Source organism: Netta rufina, assembly GCF_964035555.1.
Source record: "Netta rufina genome assembly, chromosome: 4".
NCBI lineage: Eukaryota > Metazoa > Chordata > Aves > Anseriformes > Anatidae > Netta > Netta rufina.
The window spans coordinates 28966000-28987379 of NC_140127.1; the positions used below are offsets into that span (position 1 = coordinate 28966000).

Genomic DNA, 21380 nt, shown 5'->3' on the forward strand with positions numbered 1-21380 from the left:
CAAATTCAGGTAGAAAATTTAGAATAAATGTAAAGGAAATATTTTTTTTCCTAGATGATAAGTTTTCCAATTATTATTTGTGAATACTGCATATGAGATTCAGAGAGCTTTACACATAAATGATAGATCATTTTGCTGTTTTCTAGATGTTGTAATGCTAAGAGAATTCTGTGAAAATCCTTTCTGAACCCATATGTAGTAATACTAATGAAACTGCTGTTTACCTTTGGTTGGGCATTGAAGAAATGATGCGGATTAAATTCTGTACAAAAAAAAAAAAAAAAAAAGGATGTATTTAAGCGCACATTTAAAGGCAAATTTCACTAACCAACGTGATTGGAAGTACACTGGCATATCCCAATTCATCAGAAATAACTGTGGCAGTTTATGGATTAAGCTACCTAATATTATATATATTGGCTTTTGGAAAACTTCAGTAAGTTAGCTGGGTCATTCAAGTAATTTTAAACTAATTAGTCAAGTTGCACAGCTCTCAGATTTCTTTGCCAGTTTTCAAACTGTTGTAAATTGAAAGATCAGCTGGTGGCCCTTAAGCACAGAGAAAATATATTCTGCAAAATATATTCTGCATTATAATTTTAGTCAATGAACTAAACGCTGTGAGGAAAACAATTGTAAGAATTTAGTTACAAAGACATTGCAACTTAAAAAGTATTTGCACTGAGATGCTTATATCAATTTAGAGATGTCAAGCATAAACAAGGTATGTTGACCTGTAATAATTTTCAATTCAGTGTAATACAAAATAAATCTAGTATCCTTGGTTCTTGTTGCCCCAAATGCTTTTTCCCTCAACAGTGTTTATTTCTCCATTTATAAAAAGCGTATTTATGTCTGTGTGTCGCATTTCATAAATTTCTTGAAATCACTAAAGAAAGCATTATGTATAACGTATTATTTAACTTTATTAATGTGTATCAGAATTAGCTTTCCTTTCGGAAATTACATGTAAAAAGAATATAACTGGATTTTCATTATATTAGAAAACTTTCAGCAGTTTACTAGCTAAAAGATTGAAAGAATTGACAGTGATTCAATGTCTGAGTTTACCATAATTTACGGGTTAACCTTTCTCCATTTTACAGTGGGATGAAATGCAGCAACCGAAGTGGAAGTGCAGCAGTTATGAATCACTATTGATGTTCCTGTAGCCAGTACTTCCTTGAATAGTAGCTTAAAATGATAGTCTGCTCTTTATGGTTTTCTACAATTAATTCTGTAGCTTGTATTTCTGAAATGCTTAATGATTCTATTACTGTAGCCCTAAAATAATTCATGTGTAGCAATGCTAGAAGGTTTTGTCAATTTTTAATATTATTATATAAAAAAAGTAATTTTTCTATTTCTGGAATATGTTCAATTTGTCACTAGTTGGAAGTTATATCAACTGTTACAAGAAGCATGACAGTTGGAATATCTAACTGGAACTTTTATTTCTATTGAAAGCTAAATGCTTTCTTGTTCATAAAGAGGTATATGCATTTTCTTGTAAGTTTTGATATTCCACGATGTAGGAGAAAGGAACTCTCTGTATTTTTAGTTTAACTTGCTTTGACATATTACTAGAAGACCTAAAAGAGTAAAACATGGTTCTGTAACGAACTATTTCTGCAATGAACACCAGACTTAAAAAAGTTAAACTGTCTTACAATGGTTTAGCAGTAAAACCAGATTATTATTTTTTTTTTAATAATTAATTTTATTTTATATTTAGGAATTATGGTATAACTATATCATTACTTTAAGTGTGTAATTAGAAAATATGTATTAGTCACATTGCTTAAATAAGTCATCCCACTGTTGCATTATGTTTTGTTAGTGGAAGAAATTGCTTTTTTCTTCTGTGCACTGTCCGATTTGAATGGACAGCTCTCTTTTATTTAGCAGGTAATTTTAAATATTAAGTAGTGTAAAGATGCATATATAGATACAGAAATAGTTTTAAGTAGAGTGTTTATGTGGGATATTGCTTTTATAATTTCTTTAAAAAGGAATATTTTCATATAGTTATGTCAGTATTATTTTTAATACTTCTTCATATATTTTTTGTTTTCATGGAGCAATAGTCTCTCCATCTAGAGAGCTGGGAAAGCATTTTACTATTCCACTTTAGTACAGTTATTTATTTATTTATTTATTTTTCATAAATGTAGATACTTGAGTTCCCTCTAACTCCTTCAGAAACAAAAACAAAACTTTTGCTGATTATATATGAATATGTAGAGGAGATAGGATCAACCCTGCTCAGAAAAAAAAGGGGAGTACACAAACTTCATTTTGATATGCATAACTTCCTAAGTTACTTAAAAAAGCAGAATTGTCAAGCTTACTTGACAGAATGTTCAAGCTTACTTGATATGATGATTTTCGTTTAATAAACTCCAGAGACAAATGGTATTGCTTCACCATGTATATGTCTATTCTTAGTAAAGACATTCTTTTTGAGACTCATTTTTGTTGTTTCCAAAACTTCATTTTCAGATACTGTATGCCATTTGGAAAGATATTTGCATTTTGTAGGTTTTCCTCGGTTTTCTGAAGTCCAGTGTTACATGGGTCATTGGTGTCAAAGTTTGTTAGCTGAGTTATGTCTTCATGAGATAAAATTAAACAGTAGATCCAGTCTTCTGTGTAACTCTGAAGTTATTTGTTCTTGCTCCTGTCAGGAAGAGGGCAACAAAGAAACAGCGTCCTTTGCTGAACAATGCACAGCAATATTTTTTCCTGATGTATTTTGTCCTAATCTGTTGCTAGAAATACTTAATGACTAGAAATATATCCTAGCAGCCAAAATTTAATGTGTCCTTTGCATTTACCCTTATACGGTATGTGAGAAAATTTATTTATTTATTTATTTATTTATTTATTTTTACAGTAAAAGAAACCAATACAGTAATTCACAGACAGATGTTGTTTTGCAATATCCTGAAAGTAACTGCTAAAGATTAATGGAAAATACTGATTATCTACTGCCCTGATTATCTTTGTTGGGATTTTCAAATCTTGCATAATGCTATCAGGAATAATTTCCAAGTGCTTCTTAAATGATGAGCAGTTCCATAAATGAATAATAATTTTCAGTGTAACAGCTTCAAGCTCATATCTACTTTTCAGTGATAGATGTTAGTCTTCTGCAGAAATCTGCAGACATTTTGAAATAGAACTCTATACTTCTGATACTGATAGTTGATACTGATGCAGATGAAATTTTAAAAAAGATCTTGCCTACTCTGTGTCTAATGCAAAGATGGATGGACACAGTCTACAAACTGAGATACAAGTATGCAATGTTTTGCTGTTTTTTTTTTGTTTCTTTTTCCGAAGGGCTTGTAGAATCATAGTCCACCTTTAATAACTGTTACACTGTTAAATTAATGTTTATGTTTCACACAGGAAAAAAAGAGACTATATTAGTCTCATTACTTTTGTCAGAAAAAAGAATTAGAAATTCTGTATACAAAAATTATTCTCATATTCTTCTATATTCTAAATACCAAGTTTACTAGGAGGAAATGGTTTTAATCACAAACTGAAAATGTTTGACATTTCCATTTTAGGTTTCCCTGAACAGCAATGATCCTGCTCTTGAACCATATGGTTTCAATACAGCTCGGTCTCTATGCTGCCTTTTCTAGTAGAGATCCCTGAGGAAGGTAGCAGAAAGTTATCAAGCTCTGTACTGAAGGGAAGGTTTTATAGTTTAAAAAAAAAAAAAAAAAAAAAAAAAAGCATTAATGTCATACATAGGAATTGTGTAATATCTGCAGTATGGTATACTAGTTTGTGCTGTGGATAGTTGAAGGGTCTCTTTGGTGCTAGCTACCTAATCAGAGGATAAGTTAAATTTTCTGTTTATAATGTTATTTGATATATAAGCATATTTAATCATAGGGAAAGCCTATGGGGGAAAAAGTAGTCGTTTGAGTACACACTGTTAACTGAAAATCGTCAAATCTACTCTTCATGTGAAAAGTTACCATAAAGGAAGAGTTAATGTTGCTGTGTGGTACAATAGTTTTAACTTTGGCTTTTGAACCCAAATCTTAACAGCTTTTCCATTTTTTAACTAAGCCCTCAGTAAAAGGGAAATTCCAGTCAATAATTTAACTGAGAGTTTTGTTTATTTTGATCATTTCTCCTAAAGCTGATTTTATTATTATTATTATTAATAATATATATATTTTTTTTAATAACAAGTGATCATGACTTAGACTGTTTTGTCTGGACTAAGCTAAGCCTTTGTGATTCTCAACAGGCCGTATTTCAAATAGCTGTCGAAATGTGTGAAGGCTTGTTCGTGCGGTGACCTTCTCAGGTCACCTGCGGCAGCTGCGATGCCCCCATTTCCTGCTTCTGTGCGGCTGGCAGAGCCAAGGGCTCTGTAACATAGCGGTCACTGGTCAATTGTAAGGAGGATGATCAGGGAAGGGGATTTTTACGAGGCTTATTATGTTGCAAGGAGTTTGTCTCCTTTCGCAACACTTTCATACTGGGTTCCCTCAAGCAAGTGAACATCCATGACCGTAATTTCACCTGAGGGAAACCGCATACCCCTGTGCTCTGAGGTTGCACATAAAGACCCTGCTGTCTGGGCCCTGGGCACAAGGCTGGAGCATGGCCATGCAGCCCTCAGTTGGCAAAACAGGCTTTGGTTCAGGGAGAAATGGGAACTGGGCACTGCTCTGGAGAAAAGGCTGGGGATGGTGCCTGCAGCTGCTGGTGGTGAGGGGCAGGAGCCAGAGGGCTGCGTGGCTGCAGGCTGCTCGGTACCAGGGCCAGGAGGTGACCACATACGGCAGCAGCTGACAGGGATAGGGAGGAGCAGGTGGAGACTGAGCCTCAGGAAGGTGGGAAATGTTCCCATCTACCATGTAGATGGAAGCTGTTTTATGTTTTTGTGTTGGTTGGAGTTGCGTTTTCACTTTTTTTTCTTTTTGGCCAGGCTGGATGTGGCTCTGGGCAGCATACTCTAGTGGTTGGCAACCCTGCGCTGAGCAGGTGGGTTGAAACTGGGTGATCTTTAAGGTCCTTATCCACCCAGGCCATTCTATGTTTTTATTTATTTATTTATTTATTATTATTTATTTTCACATGGTGTTTTGTGCCGTCTTCTCTTTGGTTCAAGCTGGGGAAGTATAGTTTTATTTTTTCTGCTTTCTGGGAATGCTAAATCCTGTAAAGTTTGCTCAAGAGAGTTGCAAAGTGATGGTAAGTGACGAGGTTTCAGATGGGCAAAGTTGCCAAGCTGACTGTTTCTGACCAACAGTTAAATATTTTTAGGGAGGTTAAGTATTTCAGGTTAATACCAGGGTACGCAACACTTAGAAATCTTCTTGATCTTATAGTTTTTGTTGTTGTTTGTTTGTTTGTTTCTCCTTATACTCACTGTTGTTTTCTATATTTATTCATTTATACACATATTTATAAGTGTGGGGTTTTCTCCCGGTTTGGTCCTCATTTGTCTTTGTAGGAGAATAAGAAGGTCACTTTATTTGAATACTCAAGGCAATCGTTATCCTAAGAATTTGGCATGACTTTCAAAGAAAAAAATCCACGTGCAGCCATGGAGGCTTTGTCTCTATCTGTTCAGTCAGTCCCAACCAGTAAATGTTGAGCATACCAGAATATTTCAGTCAGAGAGCAAGAAGGTGCACGTCCCCACAGTACTTCCAGTCTTAAAAGGGGTGGTCTTTGGGTGGTGGGATGGGGGTATACACAGGGACAAATGGAACACAGGACGGGACTCAGCCAAAAATTGATTGTAGGCACAGGCAAAGTGAATTGCATAAAGTACTCTCTAGCTTAGTTGCTGCAGAGGGAAACCCATGGCCCAGAAAGCTATTGGCCAGCTAAGTGTGCGGTTTACTGTTGCTCCTACAGGTGGGAGCAGGACTTCGAGAAGTGAGAACTCAAAAGTGGCTGCAGCTGAGGGCAAGGGGCTTGCCGTGACCCTTCAGGGCTGTGCTGCTTGCTTTTTAAAATGTATTTTATCATTCCTTCCCCTCTCTATCTTTAAAGCACTGGTGCTACCACCATATAAGCCTTTTTTTTTTTTTTTTTTGTCCTTCTCTCTCTCTGATAAACTGTGAAGAGATCCATTGCTTTCAGTAATAGCTAAGGCTGGCGAGGCTCCTTTGCCACCACAGGTAAAGTGCTGCTCTCTGTAGCAGTTACTTGTCTGACCAGTACATTGTGTAAGTCAGAGAGAGCTGCAGGCTGTTGTTTTCCCTGTTGCCCAGTAGGGTAGTTATAGAAAACACAGTGAGGAAAGAAGAGGAGGGGAAACAACACAAAAAAAAACAAAACAAAACAAAAAAAAAAAACAAGGGAAGCTATGGGAAAATTTTGCAACAAAATCAGACTTACTTCTGTGAATGTATGTAGTCATTTAAAAATAGAGATTTTAAGTTTCTTTGCTTACTTCTGCTCTGTATGAAAGGCTTGATATTGGTATTCAAAGTAGAAGTTATTGAAAGGAATGCCCAAGAAGGAATTGCTTGGGATATCTGTTACGAGAAGCTCTTTCTGGTGTCAAAATAGGATAGATTTTTGTTTGTTTGTTTGTTTTGTTTTGTATTTTGTGAGAGCCCTGCTGCACAAATATTTTGGTATCCTAAACCACTTAGTAGAAAATATTTAAGTAAAACTTTAAGTAAACTGTTGTTTATCTCTGTAACTGTTGTCTTGAACTCTGTGTTTTAAATTCTACTTTGTGTTTTAAAACTGTTCCTCATGTTTTATCCATTACTTTTCATAACTGTATACTTGCAGGCATTTTGCTGTGGTTAATTAGAGTGAGGTAGCATACTCTTGTACGTATATATTGGTAATCTTTAAAAGTTCTTTTAGCTGCTGTCTCATTACCATAACTTTACAAGGTTATGCCTTAACAGTATGAATCTAAGTCCCATTTATATTTGTGTGCTGTTGAACTCCTTACTGAAAAGATCTTAATATGATTTTGTCCACAAAGCCTCTTGTGGACAGTCTTTCACCATTATGAATGGGAGACAGTTTCAAGAGGCATTTCTCTGTTTTATTTGTAATTATTGTATTCAAACTTTCCCTCTGACTGTGTTTGAATTGCTACTATAACCATTGTCCTCGTGGTGAAAGATAAGTGTAATTTTATGATTATACTGTCTTCTATGAGAATTTTTTTCCCTCATCATACTTGTGACATGACAAATCTTACTCCTTTCTCTTCTACAAAATTTAATTATACAAATAAGTGGTTCTTTGTTTCTGTTAAGAGGAATGAGCTTTGCACTATGGGCTATTGTACCCTGGGTTTTTTATTCTCAACTTTACTCTCCTGCAGTCAGGAAAAAGGTAGTGTTTAAGTAATTTTTCTCAACAGTTTCTTGCTATGGTTTCCCCTTCTTCATGTGACCTTCTTCTGTCTCTTCTGCTACAGAAAGACAAAGAACTTCAGAATGTATTGGACAACTAATTGAGTTTTTATTTTTCTTCCCATGCTTAAACTTAAGCCTCTAGACAATTAAAAAAAAATCAAATGTGAAGAGACGAGTAATTCCTTATAAGTAGAAATGCAAGAGAGATCTCTAAATTTAATCTTTCTTTGATTAAAAAGGATGGATTATTTTTCAGGCTCAGTCTCATAATCTGTAAAATCTTTGTTATCGAGGGTGATTTTTTGGAGCTTCAGGGGATATCTTTGCTTCTACTTTTATGAGCCTTATTTTGTTAAGTAGTTCATAATATGAAAGATTATTTACATTGAAGCTGCCCTGTAATTGTTAAGAATAAGTCTGTTGCAAGATAAAAAGTGAGTAAGCGTGGAACATAAACCTATATTTTTGTTACTTTAAGGATTTGGAAGAAATGCTTATGTGTTTGTGCATATTTTGTAGAAGACGTGCGTTAGTTTAAGATTAATTTGCATGCAAATCTATGAACATGACCATAAGTGATATTTCTCTCCACATCCACCTTGAGGTGACCGTATTCTGGAGGTTCTGTATCTTCAGAAAAATGTATAAGATGCAAATTGCTAGTAGTGTGTCCAAAAGCTTGACTAAGATAGTCAGAGTTTGGAATGCAGACAGCTTTAACAGCTGACTGCTAAATTGTATTGCCTGTTAAAACATTTTTTTTCCTTTCTTTCCTCGTAAAATCAGAGGACTGTGTGTGTGTTTTCTTCGGTGTTTTTTTTTTTTCTTTTTTTTTTTTTTTTTCTCTGAGTGTTAGGTATGACTTGGGTAGGGTGATAAAGAATAAAAGTTCTGTGTTATGGCACTTTAATACCATGTTTAGAGAATACTTTGGTAATTGCCCCAATCTCTCTTTATTTTATTAGTTAGCTATATAGGGGAATTTTATTACCACAGGCTTTATACTTACATTATATGTAAGTATCATTACTTACAAATTATTGACAATCTTCATTTACTCTGAGATTCCCTCTTTTTTTCTTTAAATTTTGTTCCTACACAAAATGTTCCCGATCAAAATCAAAAACACAAAATTACTGAAGAAGTTTGTATTCCAGGAGTGTTGGATAATGAGTAATGCAAATTTAGTGTCTTGTTCAGTCACTACACTTACAAGCTGTTCTTGCTAGAAATATTAAAATTTGTCTAAGAACTGCTGCTGAAGTACTTCATTTTTTTATTATTTTTTAAAAAAGTCTAGATATTTAAAAAATATATATTTATGAGCAGATACAGTTCATGCTGAGGTCATGTTTAGTGTTATTGCCCTATTAGTGTTAATAGTAGGCGGCGATCAGTCTCCCTACTGCTGCTCTACCTCCAGCCTTCCCCCCTTCATTCCCCACCTCATCTCTTCCAGTATATTCCTGTTTCAGGTGAAACTTTAGGCTATTTCTGAGTACTTACCAAGACTGTAATCCTGATGTTCCATAGGCCTTTCATAGGTGATATGATGAAAAATAAAGCTGTAGAGTTGGTATGGTTATTGACAAAATCCTCTTAAATAAAAAGGTGGGGGGACAGATGGACTGTTGACCCCAGAAATCAGTGTCAGTTATTCATATTCAAGGAATTGACTTATTGTCTCCCAAACTAGCTGCCACTTTGTTTTAAATGTCATGTAGAGAATGCTCTAAGTTATGATAGAAGCCATGAATACAAACTATTGTTGAGAGGAGAGTCTGTGTTTGGCATCGAGGACTCAAGATACAAAATCCCTTTGTGCCTTCCAACCTCAGGCCAACTAGAGAACGGGGTGATTCACATGCTCATGAATTTCTGAAGTCTCCAAGTATGATGCTTCTCTAAACTGATTCATCAGAAGAAAAGTGGATATTCTTGCCAGGGTTTTACATACTAAAACACTTACTTAATTCCCAGATATGAATAAGACAAATGTGGTCTGAAACTTGATCAGTTCTTGGTTCTGTTCCTTCAGGTGGAAATATGTATGAGGAATGCTAAGTGACAGCTTGAAGCTTTATTTATGATGACTTGCCTTAAAAGAGAAGTCAAAAACATTTTGCTTTCTCCAATTCTTAAAATAAAAATCATTTTCCTTTTATTTGTTCTTTTCTTTTATGTTTGTCTAGAGTTTAATCAAACAAAAACAAAAACATTGTGACTGCTTTGGCTGCCTTAGTTATAATATATTTTTAATGATATTTCTTCAAATGTGGCTTTTTAAACTTATGGCTATGATAATTTAAATGCTTCCTGACTTGCAGAGTAAGTATTTGCAAATTGAACAAGGGACATTTTGTTTTCCATAGTACTGTAGACCCTCTGTGAATGCATAGATATTACACTCTGTCAGGTGAAAATGCAGAGTATGCTAACTTTGCTGTATTGGTACATACTTTCCTATAATCACGTTGTGCTATTTGTCAAATGTGGACTCCTCTATTGTCACATAAGCAATTCCAATTAAATTGCTGAAAAAAGATTAGCATTCATGGGCAGATCACTTGTCCTCTTGATTTACTTGTTCTCTGTCTCTCTTAATATTGAATATGCTGGGATGCTTATCTTCTGCACTAAATTGTATGTCCAAATATAAGAACCTAAATTCATCTTGGACTAGTTTACTGTCTAAATCTAAACGCTTGGATGGAAGAACAGCCTTCAGAAAAACCCGGTGTTTTTGTGACGTGTCTGTCCTGTGAATGGGTTGGAAGGTGTGCAAGTTCATAAATAAAAAATAACACAGAACAGCACTTGTTAACATTCAGTAATAACTGAACTGAAGGTAAAAACTATGTCTGGAGAATGAACACTACCTGTGTCGATGTCAGTTGGAATTTTACAATTGACTTCGATAGGAGTTGTGTATGCAATGATACATGTACATGTAAATACATGAGTTGTTTTGGATTAGTTAATGGTATATGGTAGTTAACGGAGACATTTATAGAACTTTTCATTAGGGCAGAAAACTTGCTTATTTATTGATATGATTGGTATATGCTAAACATATACCAATATTACTATCAATTTATATTACGAAAATCATTTTCCCTCATTTGAAAGTAGCTGTTTTTCATTCAGACATCATATTCAATTATAGTACTAAAACAAAGTCCCAAGTGAAGTCTCAAATCAGTTTTTACTTTCACAACAATATACAGCTCTGTACATTGTACCACACACCTCAATAATTTAGAGCAGTTGTCAGTTTGAGAACTTTATCTTCCACTTCAGAAAGCAGAAACAATAACGATTTATGGGCTTCAGCCTCAAACTGCAGCAGTTCTATCACTCCAAAGTCCTATAATTCTGCGGTGTGTGTACATGATCAGTACTGTGAAGTATGCTTGGATATTGTAAGACTTAACTTTATTTGATGTTAGCAGTAGGAGAAAGAAATTGGATTTAAATTAGTTTTTATTAATTAATCTCTGTTGCCTCTTTATATTTATGACGTGTTGGTACAAGGAGTAATATTTTCAAAAATTGATTGGAAATTTAAAATTTTTGATTAAGTTTGCACATTTCAAGTCTGTTTGGTGCTTTTCAAAGTTATGCTCACCAATACCAGCCTGGCCTAAACTGTTTCATACGTGTGTATGAAAATGGCTATAATATAGTTAGATAAAGTATGTCTGAGGTGAGTGAGTATAAAGTCTTCTCAGCGTTGTGCTCAGATTGTTGTAAAACATTATAGCAAAAGGATTTGTCATATCAAAGCCAACTTTCATGGCTGCATGCTTTTTGTACTGTATTGGTCTGTGGAAAAAAAAGGGGGATCTTTGCTGTACAAGAAATGAAAGAACCAATGCACTTTTGTCTTGGTTCTAATAATCTCATATGCTTAAGCAGAAAAAGTGGTGAGAATTGACTTCTGCCACTGAAGTGAAGAACATAGATTCTCAGTGGTTAGGAGAATGTGTGCCAAGCTGGAGTATTTACTCATTTAGCTCATTAGCTCTTCACTAAAGAAAATAAATCTAAAACTACTAAATTATGCATTGCCATTTGTTTGTTCATATTTTTTTCGATGGGGCAGCCAAGTACTTTTCAACTCGGCTATGAGAATAGGGAAGGAATCACAAGGAGTGAGATTACAAGGAGTGTATGGTATTTGTGGATTGATTTTAGGAGTTGTTGATTTGATTAGGAGTGTACAGCAAGAGAATAAAATGAGGTAACTGTGAAGAGCTGTGTCTAGTCCCACATTTGGTGATATTTTAGTATTATTTGATGATAAAATTATGGTCTCAGGCTTCCTGCATGATCGAGGCATTAGTAACTGCAAGTGAGAATTTCATTTTATTTTTTCATTGTACCTGCCCTTCTTGTTATTAGATGACGCTTTTAATTACGGTTAATTGAACACATGACAATGACTAAAAGTATGGTTGTAAAAAAAAAAAAAAAGTTCCCACTTCCATTATATAAGACTGGATCTTGCATGCAATTAAAATATACAGATTCTATGTAGCTTTGAAATATTAGTTACATTTTTTTGTATTTGCCAATGACCTAAAGCAGGCCATTAATTACGAGAAAATGAATAATTTTCTAATTCATTCTGGAAGTGCTAACTTCACAAATCCAAAATGCAGTTTTGTATGGTCACTGTATCAGTGATACCAGCTTCTTGAAAAAAAGTAGTACCAGAATGGAAAATTACTGCTGACAGACTTGATGGTCACAGTGCACTTAAAAAGCACTGTCTCTTTGCTTTGCTGATATTGTTATTTCTTCTTACATTGCAGTGATGCATTGTCACTGGCCCTCCAGTACTGTTAAATTACCTGCATTCATATGACTTTTTTATTTAAGTAAATCTTGCGCTATTAGGAATCCTCTGTAGCTAGAGGAGAGGTTTTGCTAGACTTTTCGTTAATAATAACGACTTGTCTTATTTCGCTTCCACTCACATCTGTGCATCTATGCATGTTTTTGTTTACCTGTGTGTGTGTCTGTGTGTGGTGTTTATTTATTTATGTCTTCCCCCTGCTTCTGTGTTTTGTTGTTGTTGTTTTGTTTGTTTGTTTGTTTTTGTTGCTTTCTGTCTTACACTCATATGTCCATGTACCGAAGAGTATATGCTGAATTCCACTAATAATTATTCTGGCTTTTGAACAAGAACTTTGCATAGTAAGTACTTTCTTAAAAGATTCAGAAAACACTCTGTTGGTAAAACTGAGGCAGCTTAATAAAACAGCACTGTTATGACACAATACAATTTATTGTACAGATTGAAGAGTTATTTTTTTTTTTGCATTGCATTTTTCTGACCTGTAAGATCCATAAAACAATTCTTACTGTGAGGACTTGTAAATATTAATAAGAGCCTTACAGCACTTAAAAAGAAAGCCTGTGGGCAAAATATGTATTTGATTTTGTCAGATTCTTTGCATGTGATTTGATAGATCTTCTATTACAATTCGCTTTTTCAGGGTACATGGGTCAAGATGGGCACTTGGGATCGTGCGAAAACAAGTACTGCGGTCTGGGTAGACACTGCGTTGTGAACGGGGAGAGTGGCCAGGCTGAGTGCGTCTGCATGGAGCGCTGCAAGCTGCATTACAAGCCGGTGTGTGGCTCTGACGGAGAGTTCTACGAAAATCATTGTGAAGTGCATCGCGCTGCCTGCCTGAAAAAGCAAAAGGTCACCATTGTCCACAATGAAGATTGCTTTTTTAAAGGTAAGTGTGGCTGTACAAAACACTGCTATTGGTTACGTGTTTTCAAGCAGTTCATTTAAAGTATTATAGAGGCTGCATTGAATGTACAACAGTTAAATGAACACCCTTTTTAATCCGAATAAACCAGATTTCTTGTTGGGATCAATCCATAGCAGTTTCTTACAGATGTGGCAGTTGACCACATTCTTCTGAATGTACTTACAGTCCCAAATCCCAAAGCACATTAATCTTTCTTGCAGCAAAAACAGAATTTAAGATTCAGAGGGGTTTGGTAAGGCTGGAGGACCTGTATTTGGTGTTGAAGTTGATGAATAGGTAGACTGGCAGCTAATTCATGGCTAAACGGGTCTTGCTCACTTTGAATTTGGACAATCAAGTTTAGTTGTGTATTTGCCAAAGCGTGCAAGTTAAGCTGCCTTTCCATCTATTGAATTCTGAGAGATGCCAGCCTGAATGTTGAGAGATGTACCTTTGTATGAAACAGCTTATCATACTGAATTGCAACTTGCTCTGTTTTTATGTATTTTGAGCACACCTTGTGGTTTCCTGGAACTGTGCCAACACGGACCTTGATTATGTATGTTTGAGTTTTTGGGCAGATTTGTAGTGTGCTGTTACTGGTTAAAACAGACAGATGGCTTTTGGAAAAGAACAGTTTTGAATAATGCAATTTTTAATGACTCTACCTAGGGGTTGAATTAATTTATATTCTTTTTAAAGGCTGGCCTATTTTGTTAATGTTTTTTATAAGCGGAGGATATAGTTGCATTCTCAGTAACAGAAAACCTGAACTACTCAGTAGAACAAAAATTTGCATGAGCATTAGCTACTTTCACCACAGAAAGAAGGCTACTGAAAATATTTCACTTAAATGAAATTAATCTTTCTTAGATTCAATTACATTGTTATATTCCATCTAAATTTTAATCAGAATTTTCAATAATTTATTCTGGTATAATGTTGTTCAAATGGAATCAATTTAAAAAATTTCAAAAATTATCTTTTTTTACACTACATTTGTTGTTAAGGAGTTGGCATTTAAATGAAATGTAACTCTTTACTAAATCCAAGCATTCCAGGTTACGCATACATCTTAATACCTTTTTGTTATAACAAAGGGTTTTGTAGTAGAACAGAATAATAATAATAAAAAAAAACTTAATGTGGACACTGTAGAAAATTGATGCATTGTCACAATATATATAGACTTTGAATAGCTTATGTCCTGAGGTAGCAGAAAATTAAAATTTAATTTTAGGATCATAGCATATGTCGCTTGTAGGGAATGATTTGTGCAGTAATAAAATATGGATGTTTCTGCCTCGTATCTCAAAAATCACAAACTTTTTTTTTTAACTGAGAATTATGTTTTCCTAAGTAGATTAAAAAAACAAAACAAAACAAAAAAAAAAAAACACAACAGTTTTAGATGATACAATACTGAGAGAATAAATGACAGTAATGAACACAAGTGTTTAAATTTATGTGGCTAATTTCAGTTCTTCAGTAGGTGATACACAGTACAAATAAATTCAGAGCATGTTTGTGAAAAATTAGCGCTGCTTTTTCTGAGGGGGAAAATGTGGCAAGATTTATTTACTGATATAGAAATTGAGGCAGTGCCTTAGCTAGAAACATCATCAAAGTGCTGCCTAAAGTTTTGTTAGCTGATCTTAACATTTTAAATTCACCACATTAGTTTCATGTGTACTGTAGTGGAAAATGGAGTATCTGAATGATGTTCAACTTCAGGCAGCTAATTTAGACAGTGGATTAAAAAAGTGGGTTTCTCCTTTTAATCAGTGACAGTCCTCAGAAAAGGACTAGGGCACCCAGCTGACTTCCTTAGAATTATCTTCTGAAAACTATTACTTATAAAGATGCTAAAAGTATTGTAATTTGGATGCTGTATCGAAATGCTTACAGTTAGTATAAAATATTTCATTTTATCTCCTTTTTCTTATTTTATGGTGCCTTCAGTGGTGTTAAGCAGACATGGCCAGGGGCAAGTTTTTTCCTTCATTTTGTTTGGTATATACAGACCTTGACCTTATCAATGTCAAGTTTTGTTTTAGTAACTTCAGCTCATTTGTTGCTGTAGTACAGCATGGTAATGGCAGCATTGTTGCCATTTATAACTACTGCATGTGTTCTCCATCACTCAGTTCAAATCAATTTAAAGTGTGACTCAAGTTACTTCTTTTTCAAAATGGTAGGTATTATTTCCTTCAGCCTTAATTTTCTTTAGTGCTATCTTGTTTAACTTCTTGAGGGCTGAGTTTTGTGTGGTGACTTTGGGCTTACACTTGAGGTATCTTCTATGTACTTGAATCTCGTGGTATTAGTACCTGGAGTCATCTGTACTGTAAAAGAAGATTCCAAACTGTGTTCACAAGGATCCTTTCAAGACATTTTTGAGTTAGTGACTAGTAGGCTGTCTTCAGTAAGGCCAAAGTACTGCCAGTTACCAGGTCAAAAGCATTAAAGAGCCAATAGAAAATACTCTCAACAGTGAAATTCCTAGATAGAAAACGTGAACCCCATTGCCATTGGTGTTGTCAGAAGGGCACTGACACATGACTTATAGTTTAGCTAGCATACTCTAGCGCAAATGATTTCATCTCAATGTCTTGCTTATGAGACGAGAATGTTTCAAAAAAGATTTTATATTCAGAAAACAAACATACCTGAGCATTCTTTCACAGAATTATTTAAAAAGAATGAGCCGCTCTGAATTGGTGGTGCAGGAAGGTGAATAGGTTCAGTAAGTACACAACGTGCCATTATATGGTGTCAGTGGTCTCTGACAGCAGTGACTCCACATATATTTGTTTGCACAACTTCATGATTACAGATTACGCTTTGTATGCTATTGCTAATCAGGTGACTTCAGATCATGCGAACATGCACTTAGTAACTTGATTTTTATTTTTTAAATTTCATCTAGTCTAAAACTTATATTTGCCTTCAACGTTTAGCTCACATTTTGGATTTCAAATCCTCATACTGGGCTGATTTTCTTGCAAGGAAAATATTTCTTCAGGATGTAAGTTTTAGACTGGGCATTGAGCTCAAGATCAGAAAAGATGAGAAATATTACATATTAAAGTAGTAAGCTTATTATTAAACATTTTAGTATTCTGTGATTGGAAAATAATATTTTACAAGCAAATGTTCTGTCTACCTGATTAACATCATAACAACAGTTAAAATCTATGAATACTGAAACAAAGTTTTATTACTGAATGATTTACAGTACTAGGTTTGTTTACACTGGAGGAAAGTGGGTTGAGGAGAGACCTCATTTCTCTACAGCAACCTGAAAGGAGGCTGCAGCAAGAAGGTTGTTTTTATTTTCTGAGGTGACAAGTGATAGGACATGAAGAAGCAGCCTCAAGTTGCGCCAGAGGAGGTTTACATTGGATAAGAGTTTCTTCATGGAAAGGGTGGTTAAGCATAGGAACAGGCTTCCCAGGGAAGTGGTGGAGTCACCTTCCCTGGAGGTATTTAAGAGATGTGTGGATGTGGTACTTAGGGACATGGTTTAGCAGTGGACTTACTAGTGTCTGGTTGATGGTTGGACTTAATAAAGCCATATAATAAAGCAATAGCCTGCAGAAGAGATCTAGAACTTCTTGGAAGAAAAAGAAACTTGAATGATGAGCCAAGGCAAATCTGGTATTTGACAGTGTGAGCTGGGAAGTCTGATATGCTGCTACCATCCTAATTTGGCACTGCCTTCGTTGGCTTGCTGACTACAGTTCTACAGCTGGGTGGTTTCCACATGCTCTGCTTCCAATGACTTGGCTGTTCTTGAGCCATGCACTTTGTGTTTCAGAGCAGTTTAATGTTTTGTTGGGAAAAAAGAAGTTAGACCATCTGGCTCACACTGCACTTCATACTGTTAAAGAACCCCTTCCTGGCCATCACCAAGCATAGCTTTAACAAGCCCCAGTGGGTAGCAATTCAAATGGACCAGAACTGCTTTACTTGGTGCCTCTGCCACTGCTCCATGAAGTCTCAGCATGAAATAATGGTTTTGTGCCTAACTTAGAAGGCTGGAGCCATTACTTTTCTTCCTGCAAGTGTGTCCCCAAGAGGGACAGCTGCAGCTCCAAGCCTCTAAAAAGTTTTGTTGAACTTTTGTATAAACTACCAGGGGCTGAATGGCCTGCATGGGAAGTCCAATAGGTTTCAGTTATGTCTGCTTTTTGTGTTAACTTCAGTGATTTGATTTTCCTAAATTCAGGCCAGTAAATCTAAACAGGAGACTAAAAATTCCTCATGACATAGTTAATTTTGTATTTTCTTTGCACCATGAGCTTCTAAGAGCTTTTCATATGAAGTGTATTTCTATATATTTCTATACACAGCAATACACTCAGTCATTTTGGCAAATTGCAATTTAATAGGAGTTCTCAGGAATGTAACACATACGCCTCTGTACTATGACTTTTATAGAATATTGCTAGAATAGAAGTTATTTCATACATAAACTTTAAAGTAACTTCTATATCTTTTTTTCTCATATTAATGCTTTATTTTCCTTTTTTTTTTTTTTTTTTTTTTTTTTTTAATTTGGTCTCACTTTTCATTTGGTGGGATTTATAATCAGTTCAGCTGTCTGTAAGCTTAAGATTTCTTTGTCCCACTACTAAAATGTCTAGGTTTCTGAGGACTGTTACAATAGAAACTTTGGTAAGAAAGTCTGCTGCTGTTACTGAGTTGTGCAGAGCAATGAGGATAAGAGCAGATTATGCCCCTACCCCTTTTGGATTTGTTCAAACTGGATCACAATAAGTATGACTGAAAGTATAAAATGGCTTATGGGGGATATGAATGAGGCTTACAAAATCATCAGGGCATGCTGATGGTAGGTATGAGGAAAATTTGCCTTCTATTCTAATAAAAGAACAAAAATGAAGAAAACATAAGCACGTTCAAAATTAACTTTTTACAAGTTTACACAGCAGGTCTCGTGGGTAAAAGCAGCATAGGATTTCATAATCAGACTTTGCAGCTACTAGGGAAAAGCATGTGGGTTTATTTTGTGAATTTTCTGATCTCGTGATTAGGGGAGGGGAAAACCATTTAACTATGCTGTGATTCAGTGGAAGTGAGTTGAAGTGAACTAGATCCCAGCAATAGCTTGCAGAAGAGATCTAGAACACCAATCTAGCCTTCCCAGTGGTTGCAACAGTATTTGTCCAAAGATAACTTTCTTGTGATCTGTGTGCTAGGAAAGTGTGGTCCTAAGAATACTGGTTCCTAAAATACTGACATGTTCATTTAGAAGCACTGATGCCTGTGTTGTCTAATTTGATGTTTATGTACTCCAAAAGCAAACATTAATCTCTGTCATTTTATCGGTCTCACTTTAGGAAATATTTAATCTTTAACCTTGACTATCCACACTTAATGGTAATCTGTAATCACTTTCAAAAGAGATTTAAGATATGTTAATAAGATTCTGTTGCAGTATTTTCATTGCAAGAGAAATTCTTTCAAAGGTGTTTCTTTTGCTCTGTGGCTGTCAGCTGGCTTCTCTAATTAAGTTCTCAAAACATCATTATTAAAATCTTTCTGAAAGCCTGAATTCCTGAAAATAGCATACAGCCTTAAGTTTGCTGCTGATAAACTGTTAAGCTTCAGCTATCGCTCCAAAAGTATATTCTGCATAAACTGGATTATGAAAAAAAAAAAAAAAGAAAATATAAAAAAAGAAAAATATTTCAGAACTCTGTCAGAAGGATAGGGGATGAAGAAAGGCTTGATCTTAAACTGTAAAGCTTGACAGAGCACAGCAAGTCTTTGACTTGTATTTAGTAATTCAGCCCATAATCTACGTTTACATTAGTGCAACAGTGTTACAGTTTAACTGGATGTAACAAATTTAATGAAGTTCTGAAGTATGTTTTCATGCAGGGAATTGCATTTGCTCTTAACTATTCACAGTAGTAACAAATCATTCACAGAGTGTAAAGAAAAAAAATCACTGTTTTGTTAATGACAGGTAAATAATTAGTTTATTTCAGTATTTCCTGTTGAATGTTGTAGCCAATGGAAAACTGCTTCTTTTTTATTGTTCTATGAAAAAAAAATCTAAATTTTAGCACTGCTCCTCTAGCCTACTATTCCCACTTGCTTTATTTCCTCAGTTCAATTGTCATGAAATTTGGAAGATTGTCATTGTTTTTCCACAAGCATCTGTTCAAGATTTGTCACAAACTTCTCTTAAATTGCTCCAAATTGTCTTAAATTTCTTAAGTTGTTTAAACTAGCAGAAAGGCAAGGCCTACATATAGAAGAATATCTGCTACTGGATCTGCAGAGTGAAATAGGGTGGAAGATACTTGAGTACATGCTTAATTTAAAAACTAAACATTCAGCACATCCTGTGTTCATTGTTGGCAATACTCTACCACTTTACAGCTGAACCCCAAACTCTACTCTCTTTTTTCCTTCCGTTTGGATTAAATACAGTATAGGATGGGACAATGACTAGCCTCAAACACTTTATAATTTTTTGACTGGCCAAGGACATACTGCGAAGGCATCTCTTATTTTCAGCAGCTGGAACAGCCTCAATCCATGTGTTTTCATTCCTTCACTACTAGAATAAATGTGCTAATAAACTCTAACTGCTTATACATTCTGCATTCATATAGAGATAAGGAATAACTGTTCTCTACTTAATCCCTGTAAAAAACAAACAAACAAACAAACAAAAATTAATGAAGTTTGAAATTGCTTGTAGGATGTTGCTGCTGTTTGTTAATACCTAAAGAAACGTGTGTTTGTACATAAGAAATTTTAATTGGTTGAAGAATGCTTTAATTTTTATTTTTTTTTCTGATTCTAGGAATGAACTAGAATCAGTTGAACCTGTTCAAAGAAACCTATGTTGAAAGCTGCATTGTGAAGCCTCCACTGAATCAGACTAGCAATATTTTAAAGGATTCAGATTGTCTATTTTCTTAGTGTCTGTAGCAACCTATTTATGATGATTTACTTAGACTGTAGGAGCACGAGGAATTTCAGTGAAACTACATTTTTATTTTTATTTTTTTCCCCCCCCCCCCGCAAGTAAATGGGGGAGGGAGCTTGGGAAAGAAAAAAAGTAGTTTGAGTGATTTTTGGCTTGAAATGGAAATGCTGTGTTTGCATGAGCAGTTTTACAAATGATTACAACTCCTACATACATATCAAATATAGTGCAGTAGTTCTCCCAGATTAGTGTACGTGGATATTTAGTAGAAAAAGATAGAACCTTGAAATCTCTCTCATTAGAAGTGCATATATTGTTCATACTTTCTCTAAATTGGGTTATTTTTAGCCTTTTAATGCAATGAAGTGCTTCATTCATGGTCTTGTCTTTTGCAGTACCAAATACCGTGCAAAGCTCAAGTTTGCATTTCAATTTGCGTTTGGCTTCCTACTGCAGCAATAGCTAAGTGTCCTTTATGGGGCAGAACGTGTGCAACTACCTGTTTTGTCATTCCTTCCACACAGGGGACATTGAAGGGGGAGGGACTCTTTAGGACTGATAGGAGAGTGTAAAGGCATGAGCCAACAACATTCCCTTGCTGAAAAAAAAAAAAAAAAAAAAAAAAAAAAAAAAGCTAGTGGTATAGTGGTATTCTGGGCTGCGTTAGGCAGAGCCTTGCCATCAGGTGATGGAGAGAGGTGCTCCTTCCCTTCTGCCCAGCACTGGTGAGACCGCGTCTGGAGTGCTGGGTCCAGGTCTGGGATTCCCAGTACAAAGCATGGACTTAATGGAGTATGCCCAGCAAATGGTCACAAAGGTATTTAAAGGATTGGAGCATCTCTCGTATGACAGGAGGCTGAGAGATCTGGGGCTGTTCACCCTAGAGAAGGTTTAGGGAAGATCTTACCAATGGTTATAAATACCTGAAGGGAGGGTATAAAGAGGATGGAGCCAGACTATTCCCATTGGTGTCCAGTGGCAGGACAAGAGGCAATAGGTACAAACTGGAAGATGAGGAGTTACATCTGAACATCACAAGACCCCTCTTTACTGTGTGTGTGTGTCTGAACGCTGGCACAGGCTGCCTACGAAGGTCCCAGAGTCTCCTCATTGGAGATCTTCAGAAGCTGCCTGGACGTGGGTCTGGGCAGCCTGCTCTGGGTGGCCCTGCTTGAGCAGAGGTTGGACCAGGTAGACCCTGAGGTCCTGCCTGCCTCAGCCATCCTGTGATTCTGTGAATGGGCATATCTGAAAAACACCCTC

General features: G+C 35.6%; 1 protein-coding gene across 1 annotated transcript in view; it reads left to right on the forward strand.

Annotated features, from left to right (window-relative positions):
- Positions 1-21380, forward strand: part of FSTL5 (follistatin like 5) — a gene marked incomplete at both ends in the record, with an annotated part of 267251 nt that overhangs the window by 60678 nt on the left and 185193 nt on the right. Inside the window, one exon of the mRNA XM_084286367.1 lies at positions 12881-13129. Within this exon, the coding sequence (XP_084142493.1) occupies positions 12881-13129 (249 nt within the window). The remainder of the gene's footprint in view (positions 1-12880; positions 13130-21380) is intronic.